The sequence below is a fragment of the Grammomys surdaster genome, unplaced genomic scaffold (genome assembly GCF_004785775.1).
Source record: "Grammomys surdaster isolate TR1022 unplaced genomic scaffold, NIH_TR_1.0 126051, whole genome shotgun sequence".
Taxonomy (NCBI): Eukaryota; Metazoa; Chordata; class Mammalia; order Rodentia; family Muridae; genus Grammomys; species Grammomys surdaster.
Genome location: NW_021620862.1, coordinates 135,534 through 145,403, shown reverse-complemented (window position 1 = coordinate 145,403; position 9,870 = coordinate 135,534). Strand labels below are relative to the sequence as shown.

General features: G+C 38.6%; 1 protein-coding gene across 3 annotated transcripts in view; it reads right to left on the bottom strand.

Annotated features, from left to right (window-relative positions):
* The window catches only part of Spta1 (spectrin alpha, erythrocytic 1), an 83,551-nt gene that overhangs the window by 70,131 nt on the left and 3,550 nt on the right, over nucleotides 1–9,870 (bottom strand). For all 3 annotated transcript variants that reach the window (XM_028755238.1, XM_028755237.1, XM_028755239.1), the window contains exons 3-5: nucleotides 4,288–4,413; nucleotides 1,210–1,350; nucleotides 341–487 (exon numbers count right to left, since the gene is read on the bottom strand). In XM_028755238.1, coding sequence (XP_028611071.1) covers nucleotides 341–487; nucleotides 1,210–1,350; nucleotides 4,288–4,413 — 414 coding nt within the window. The remainder of the gene's footprint in view (nucleotides 1–340; nucleotides 488–1,209; nucleotides 1,351–4,287; nucleotides 4,414–9,870) is intronic.

Below are 9,870 nucleotides of genomic sequence, written 5' to 3'. Positions count from 1 at the left end.
GGGAGGGAGGGAGGGAGGGAGGGAGGGAGGGAGGGAGGGGAAGAGAGGGAAGGGAAGGGAGGGAGGGAGAGAGAGAGAATGAGAGAGAGAGAGAGAGAGAGAGAGAGAGAGAGAGAGAGAGAGAGAGAGACAGAGATTGATTTCCATGGACCAGAAAGGGGAGAGTGAAACCAGAAGAGAACAAAATGTTGCTAAACAACAAGTTACTACATAGATGTCCATCTCTCCACTCTCTCTTACAACGTCACATCCCCATTATATCCTGTCTTTTAGTGGCTTGGAAAGAGTTCTGTAAGCTCATAATCCTTTCTCTGGCATGCCTCTTTTGTGTCTCCCTCACCTGGGCACATGCATTAGCATATTGGTTCACTCTATCCACTTTTCCCTTTCGAGCAGTCAGTTCTTCCTGGAATTCTTCAAACTTCTTATGCAGGACCTCAGTTCGCTCCCAGTCATCGCCCAGCTCCACCAGTGTCACTATAGCTTCCTGTAATTGTGAAAAAGTTCACAGAATCACCAGTAAAAAAAAAATTTTTTTTGCAAGTCAAAAGCCCCAAGATCCTGTTATAATCACAGTATAACTCAGGAGGTCCTTCCAGAGAAAAGCAACAAGCAGGAGTTTGTTTAGAGATGGCAGCTTGGTCTGGGGATCAATATCTTTTTTGATAATTTTTTGGTGAAAGTATGGGGGTTGCTGGGAGAGCCTCTGGATGTTCCTTCTGTGTTTTAGAAGATGAGAGATCAATTCCTTTTACTCTGTCTGTCTCCTTTTGAATCAAGCATTTCTAAAATGTATTGCACTGAGATCTTGTGTGCATAAGAAATCACCCCTAACTATGGAACTATATTTGAAGTATTTAGAGAAAATTTCAAAAGCCATAGCTATATGTACTGAGAAACAAGAGTTGGAGGTTATTTCAGAGACAAGACCCAGAGCATGGGAAGAGAAGGGAATTGAGCCTAGATCATATTTGAAATGTAGTGATAATCTTATCCTTGCCATGACCATAACCATAGATTTAGCCTTATTCCCTACAACAATCTTCAGAATACTCTCAAATCTTTGCCAAAATTCACCTTTTCCCCAAAGAATGAAGTCAAGGAACAGATTTCTCAACTACTCAAGACTACCTGAGTAGGCTGTAGAGAGTTTATGTGGAGCGCTTGGGACAGAGACATCAGAATACCCACAAGTATGTGTGCCTGTACCTTTTCTTTTACCCACTCCAGGATGTCTTCACAATCCTGAGAGTACTGATAGAACTTCAGTGCCCGCAGCAGCACATCACTTTTCTCTTGGGTCAACTCTAAGAGCAGATCCCAAAGGTGGCGAAGTTCCTTCAGATGGGTCTTTAAGGGAGAGAAACAAAATGGTTGAGCTAGCAAATAGTTCAGTGGGTAAAAGCATTTGCCTTCCAAACCTGACAACTTGAGTTTGATCCCTTAAAACTTTGGTGGAAGGAGAGAATCCCTGATCTCTATAAGCACACTATGCTATAGATCATAAACATGCACACACACACACACACACATACATACACACTCACATGCATATACATATTTTTATGTGTACATAAAAATACATAATACAATCATAAATAAAATATAATTAAAACACAATTGATGAAACATAGAAACAAGAAGTAGGTGTAGAATCAGTAACATGTACAAAACACCTACAGAATTAACTACCCTGAGCCCACAGGGTCCCACAGAGACTGAATTGCCAACCAGTGAATATGGTTGGGTCTGACCTAGGCCCTCTGCACATATTTAGCAGTTGTGCAGTTTGGTCTTCATGTGGGTCTCCTAACAGCTGGAGCAGGGGCTGTCTCTTACTCTGACTCTGTTGCCTGCTTTTGGGACGTTTTCACCCTACTGGGTTGCTTTGTCTAGCTTCAGTAGGAGAACATGTTCCTAGTCTTACCAGCATGATATGCCATGGCTGTTTGATACTCATGAGAGGCCCCACTTTTTCTGAAGAGAAATGGAGGAGGAGTGGATGATATGGGTATGAACGGGGAAGGACTAGAAGGAGAGGAGGGAGGGGAAACTGTAGTTAGGATGAAAAATAAATTACTTAATTAATTAATAAAATTAGTCCTCCTATTCATTCCTGTACTAATTGTTCAACAAGTTTCTACTGAGAGAAAAAAAATATGAAAATAGTTACTATGCTAAACCAAATGTAATCTTCCATGATAGAAAATTTTGTTAAAATGTCTTGACATTGTAAAGAATTTAAAATACAAGTTATTTGATGGCAAAAGGGGAGAAAACAAGATACTGGAGGAAGTTTTCATGGAAGAGTGTTCATTTTGACTGAACCTTAAGAATGGGAAGATTCCTGATGGATAGATGATAGGCAGAGAATGTTCTAAGTATAACATACCACCAAACAACTTTTCTGAGTATCTGAAAAACATACTAAAACTCTAAGAATATTTTGGTGCTGAATAATTTGACAATATGTAGAGACAGTTGAATGCCAGATTAGACCAGGACATCATGTTTCACCAATCATGTGAAACTGGTTAACACTGTGCCATCCCTTTAAAAATCTTGTATCTTCAACACCTTGCTCACATTTCTCTGAATCTTTTTCTGGTATCCAGCATAGTCTCACTGGTTAGTAATAGATAGTTGTTTTAAACACTTCTCAGACATTTCAATTTTGTTTTACATTAAAAGTTTTAGAAAACAACATCTAATTATGTAGCTTTGGTGGTTTGAATAGGAATGTTCACTGTAGATTCATGTATCCGAATGCTTGGCCCATAGGGAGTGGCACTGTTAGGAGGTGTGGCATTGTTAGAATAGGTGTAGTCATGTTGTACTGTGTTACAGCCTCCTGCTGCTTGTAGATCAAGATGTAGAACTCTTGGCTCTTCTAACATCATGTCTCCCTGCACACTGCCACTCCTCCTGCTCTTATGATTGATTAAATCCCTGAACTATAAATCAAACCCAATTAAATGTTTCCTTTAAAGGAGTTGCCTTGAACATGGTGTCTCTTCACAGAAATTAAACCCTGAGACAGTAGCTCAGATTAGACTTGAACTTGGTACCCTTCCGCTTCCATCACTCCACTCTGAGATTATGGGTATACATCATCATATCTAGTTTCAATATTTTAATTAATATAAGAGTTTACACATAGCATTATAATGTAAACAATTTTTCAACAGTAAGCAAGTGAAAAGTCTCAAGATTTTCTTGTTAATACCTGTTTTCTAATTTGATTATTTTTGCAGTTAAAAAGTCTCTCTCCTGATCATATTTTGTTACCCTTAATATGTGCTAGAATGTTTATGCTGTATATAGAAAGACAAGCCTCAATTGTAAGTTATGTAATATAAATTGTTTTTGTAATTTAGACTACATAAGCTGAAAATTTTACTAATCTGACAGGGAGAATATAAGAATTAGAATTAGCTCTGACATTAAGAATAGGCACACAGTGGTAAATGCTTGTTGAAATGACTGTGATCTTCAAGTCTAAACATCCAAGAACATTTTTCTGAAACTGCTAGATTTTAGTGTTTTTCTCTTCCTTCCTTCCTTCCTTCCTCCCTCCCTCCCTCCCTCCCTCCCTCCCTCCCTCCCTCCCTCCCTCTCTCTCTCTCTCTCTCTCTCTCTCTCTCTCTCTCTCTCTCTCTTTTTAAGTAGAAAAGAAAGTATGGAAAAATGTGCTATCAGAAATAGGGAGTGTTGTGGGAAAAACAAACCCCAAAACTTTACCTGCAAAGGGAAAGATTTCAAAGAAGATTGAAATGGATAAACATTCTTGCCGGGCAGTGGTGGCACACGCCTTTAATCCCAGCACTTGGGAGGCAGAGGCAGGCAGATTTCTGAGTTCGAGGCCAGCCTGGTCTACAGAGTGAGTTCCAGGACAGCCAGGACTACACAGAGAAACCCTGTCTCGAAAAACCAAAAAAAAATAAAAAAAAAAAAAGTTGAAATGAATAGACATCACTTTGAAGTCAGAATTAATTAATATAAGATTCTTTAGAAAACTTTCATCTGAGAAACACGAGATAGGCTGAAGACAGCTTGATCATGGCATAAGGACACGTATAAGAATGCCCAGTGCGTTCCATACCATAGTTCTTCTCCACCCATGAACTACAAGGGTGTGCTATCATTTTGCCTGCCTCAGTTTCAATAGAGAACAAGAGCTTTCAGCCTGTGTTCTAAGGCAGCTACATTGACATTTATCTTGCATAATCCATCCAAACCCTGGTAATACAACCAACAACTAGAATTGAGATCCTACCAGCCATTTACCTTGGTGTCTTCATGGGCAAAATGATCTTCTGCAAATCGAGCTTCTCTGATTTCTTCCAGCTCAGGAAGCACTCTTGATTTGGCTTGTACCTCTGATACAAAGGATTCATGCTTCTGATATTTCCCCTGCAGTTTAGGAATCAGAGTATATGAGTAATGCAATGCAGTCTTCTGGGAACACCAAATACTGTTTTTGTTCTTCTCAATTCTAAGCAGACTTCCTATTCTGCATTTACTCAGAGATTTCCCTTGGCCATAGCAGAAACAATCATTTCCTGAAACAATCAAATGGTTACTCAAGAAAAACAACTGAACGTGAGACTTCTTGAGTCAAAAGCCATAAAGGCAGTCTTTTCTGTTGGCACTTCCTTTGGGAAATTAACAATAAAATAATATTCTACTCAAGGCTCCACAGACTCCTCTGTCAATAAGACCATGTAATACATACTGTCCTTTTCCTTCCAAACAGCTAATGCTGAGTTCTCTTGTAAGAAGTACTGTGAGAAAAAATGAAATTATTTGTTTAAAGTTCATAAAGACCTCTGCTCTGGTCATATGTGAATTATGACACATACATCATACAATACCCAGATCTTGCTCCATTCTTGCCAGCTCAGGCTCAACACTGATCTTCAGATGTAGAACATTCCACCAAAGTTTTTGCCCTACAACCTTTTATTTGAATTTAGCAATGGCTATAAATAACAATTTTGAGAAAAGCTTGGAAAATACTCCCCGCTGAAGAAAATAGACAGTGCTTTAGAAGCACTGATAAGTTTTACATTTTTTTTTAAAGATTGCCACTAGACTCTTAATTAATTTAGCATTACGAAAGGGACGAACTATATCAGGCATCTGAAATTAAACAGGGCTAGGGATTTATGATACAAAACATGAAAAAAATCAAAACCAGGATTCTTTGAAAGGTCTTAGAACTAACTTTTAAAACCTCTTTAAATATATAATATTATTTCGTTTTTGTAAGACATAAGTTTTTCACATCTTATACATGTTTTCCTCTCTAAATACGCAGTCTGTTGTTTGCAGTATATTCACAGATATGATCAGGCATCACCACAATTCATTCACAGTATTTCATCACCACAAAAGAAATGCGAATCAATTATTTCATCATTAATATTGCAATATAGAAAGCACAAGGTTGCATTTTAGCTGGGCCAGACACAGAGTAGGTCTGCCCCTGTGGAGATACTGAATCCTGAGCCATCCTAGAGGAGCGACTGCACTCAGAGCAGCCAGTAAGAACTCCATCTCACTCCCTAAGCCCCAGAGATACATCTGGGAGCCAGGGACACTCAGGACCCACCGGTTACCCAAACCCTGCCCCTCTGGAATTCCACTTCCCTTCTGCCCCTGCCTGGTCCTTTGGGCTGGGGCAGACACAGAGTTGGTCTGCTCCTGTGGAGATACTGAATCCTGAGCCATCCTAGAGGAACCACAGCACCCAGAGCAGAATGATTTCCAGATCCAAGAGGTGGCCTAAGTCCCAGGAGTTCTTCCACCCAGGAGAGTAGGATCATAAGACCACAGAGACATCTGGACTCTGAGGAGCTCTGCCACAAGCAATATAACTGGAAATACAGACTCCAGTCTTACACAGTGAGGGCAGGTAACACTAGAGTTAACCAGAAGGCGAAAGGCAAGAATATAAGCAACAGAAACCAAAGTTAGTTGGCATCATCAGTACTCAGTTCTCCCTATATAGCAAGCCCTAGACACCCCATCACACCGGAAAAACAGGATTCAGAATTAAAATCACTTGTCATGATGATGATAGAGGATTTTAAGAAGGACATAAGTAACTCCCTTAAAGAAAAACAGGAGAGTACAAGTAAATAGGTAGAAGCCCTTAAAGAGGAATCACAGAAATCCCTTAAAGAACTGCAAGAAAACACAAAGAAGGAATTAAACAAAAACACTCAGGATCTGAAAATGGAAATAGAAACAATAAAGAAAGCTCAAAGGGAGATAACCATGGAGATAGAAAACCTAAGAAAGAGATCAGGAGCCATAGACACAAGCATCATCAACTGAATACAAGAGATAGAAGAGAGAATCTCAAGTGCAGAAGACACGGTGGAAAATATTGACACAGTTGTCAAAGAAAATGCAAAATGCAAAAAACTCCTAACTCAAAACATCCAGGAAATTCAGGACACAATGAGAAGACCAAACCTAAGGATAATAGGTATAAGTGAGAATGAAGATTCCCAACTTAAAGGGCCAGTAAATATCTTCAACAAAATTATTGAGGAAAACTTCCCTAACCTAAAGAACAAGATGCTCATAAACATACAAGAAGCCGACAGAACACCAAATAGGCTAGACCAGAAAAGGAATACCTCCCGTGATATAATAATCAAAACATCAGATACACAAAACAAAGAAAAAATACTAAAAGCAGTAAGGGAAAAAGGTCAAGTAACATACAAAGGCAGACCTATAAGAATTACACCAGACTTCTCACCAGAGATTATAAAAGCCAGAAGAGCCTGGACTGACATCATACAGACCCTAAGAGAACACAAATGCCAGCCCAGACTACTATACCCTACAAAACTTTCAATCACTATAGATGGTGAAACCAAGATATTCCATGACAAAACCAAATTTGCATAATATCTTCCTACCCCAGCACTTCAAAGGCTAATTGATGGAAAACGCCAATACAAGGAGTGAAACTACAACCTAGAAAAAGCAAGGACGTAATCTTCCAACAACCCCAAAAGAAGATAGCTATACAAACATAATTCTACCTCTAATAACAAAAATAACAGGAAGCCACAATCATTTTTCCTTAATATCTCTTAGTATCAATGGACTCAATTCCCCAATAAAAAGACGCACACTATGAGACTGGATACAGAAACAGGACCCAAAATTTTCCTGCATACAAGAAATGCACCTCAGTGACAAAGACAGACACTACCTCAGAATAAAAGGATGTAAAACAATTTTCCAAGCCAATGGTCGAAGAAACAAGCTGGAGTAGCCATTCTAATATCAAATAAAATCGACTTTCATTCAAAATTAATCAACAGAGATAAAGAAGGAAACCTCATACTCATCAAAGGAAAAATCTACCAAGGTGAACTCTCAATTCTGAACATCTATGCTCCAAATGCAAGGGCACCTACATACATAAAAGAAACTTTACTAAAGTTCAAAACACACATTACATCTCAGACAATAATAGTGGGGGATTTCAGCACCCCACTCTCAACAATGGACAGACCCTGGAAACAGGAACTAAACCGATACACTTCTAAATTTACAGAGGTTATGAACCAAATGGACTTAACAGACATCTATAGAACATTTCATCCTAAAACAAAAGATTAATCAAACTCAGGGATGAAATCAACCAAGTAGAATCAGAAAGAACAATACAAAATATCAACAAAACCAGGAGCTGGTTCTTTGAGAAAATCAACAAGATAGATAAACCCTTAGCCAGATTAATCAGAGGGCACAGAAACAGTATCCAAATTAATAAAAATTAGAACTGAAAAGGGAGACATAACAACAGAAACTGAAGAAATTCAAAAAATCATCAGATCCTACTACAAAGGCCTATACTCAACAAAACTGGAAAACCTGGATGAAATGGACAACTTCCTAGACAGATACCAGGTACCAAAGTTAAACCAGGAGCAGATAAACCATCTAAATAGTCCCATAACCCCTAAGGAAATAGCAGAAGTCATTAAAAGTCTCCCCACTAAAAAAAGCCCAGGACCAGACGGTTTTAGTGCTGAATTCTATCAGACCTTCAAGGAAGACCTAATACCAATTCTCTTCAAATTATTCCACAAAATAGAAACAGAAGGAACACTACCCAATTTGTTTTATGAAGCTACAATTACACTCATACCCAAACCCCACAAGAACCCGACAAAGAAAGAGGACTTCAGACCAATTTCCCTTATGAACATCGATGCAAAAATACTCAATAAAATTCTAGCAAACCGAATCCAATAACACATCAAAACAATCATCCATCATGATCAAGTAGTCTTTATCCCAGGAATGCAGGGATGGTTCAATATTCGGAAATCCATCAATGTAATCCACTATATAAACAAACTTAAAGAAAAAAAAAAACACAGGATCATCTCACTAGATGCTGAGAAAGCATTTGACAAAATTCAACATCCCTTCATGATAAAAGTCTTGGAAAGATCAGGAATTCAAGGCCCCTACCTAAACATAGTAAAAGCAATTTACAGAAAACCAGTAGCCAACATCAAACTAAATGGAGAGAAACTTGAAGCAATCCCACTAAGATCAGGGACTAGACAAGGCTGCCCACTCTCTCCCTACCTATTCAATATAGTACTGGAAGTCCTAGCCAGAGCAATTAGACAACAAAAAGAAGTCAAAGGGATACAAATATGAAAGGAAGAAGTCAAAATATCACTATTTGCAGATGATAGGATAGTATACATAAGTGACCCCAAAACGTCCACCGGAGAACTCCTAAACCTGTTAAACAACTTCAGCAAAGTGGCTGGTTATAAAATCAACTCAAACAAATCAGTAGCCTTCCTCTACATGAAAGATAAACAGACTGAAAAAGAAATTAGGGAAATGACACCCTTCATAAAAGTCGCAAATAATATAAAATACCTTGGTGTGAATCTAACCAAGCAAGTGAAAGACCTGTATGACAAGAACTTCAAGTCCCTGAAGAAAGAAATCAAAGAAGATCCAGAATATGGAAAGATCTCCCACGCTCATGGATTGGCAGGATTAATATAATAAAAATGGTCATCTTGCCAAAAGCAATCTACAGATTCAATGCAATTCCCATTAAAATCCCAACTCAATTCTTCACAGAGTTAGAAAAGGAAATTCTCAAATTCATTTGGAATAACAAAAAACCCAGGATAGCGAAAACTATTCTCAACAATAAAAGAACTTCTGGAGGAATCACCATCCCTGACCTCAAGCTGTACTACAGAGCAATAGTGATAAAAACTACCTGGTGTTGGTACAGAGACTGGCAGGAAGATCAATAGAATAGAATTGAAGACCCAGAAATGAACCCACACACCTATGGTCACTTGGTCTTTGAGAAAGGAGCTAAAACTGTCCAGTGGAAAAAGGACAGCATTTTCAACAAATGGTGCTGCTTCAACTGGAGGACAACATGTAGAAGAATGAAAATTGATCCATTCTTATCTCCTTGTACAAAGCTCAAGTCTAAGTGGATAAAGGACCTCCACATAAAACCAGATACACTGGAACTAATAGAAGAGAAGGTGGGGAAGAGCCTCAAATACTTGGGCACAGGGGAAAAGTTCCTGAACAGAACACCAATGGCATATGCTCTAAGATCAAGAATTGACAAATGGGACTTCATAAAATTGCAAAGTTTTTGTAAGGCAAAGGACACTGTCAATAGGACAAAAGGACAGCCAACAAATTGGGAAAAGATCTTTACCAATCCTATATCTGATAGAGGGCTAATATCCAATATATACAAAGAACTCAAGAAATTAGACTCTAGACAACCAAATAACCCTATCACAAAATGGGGTATAGAGCTTAACAAAGAAT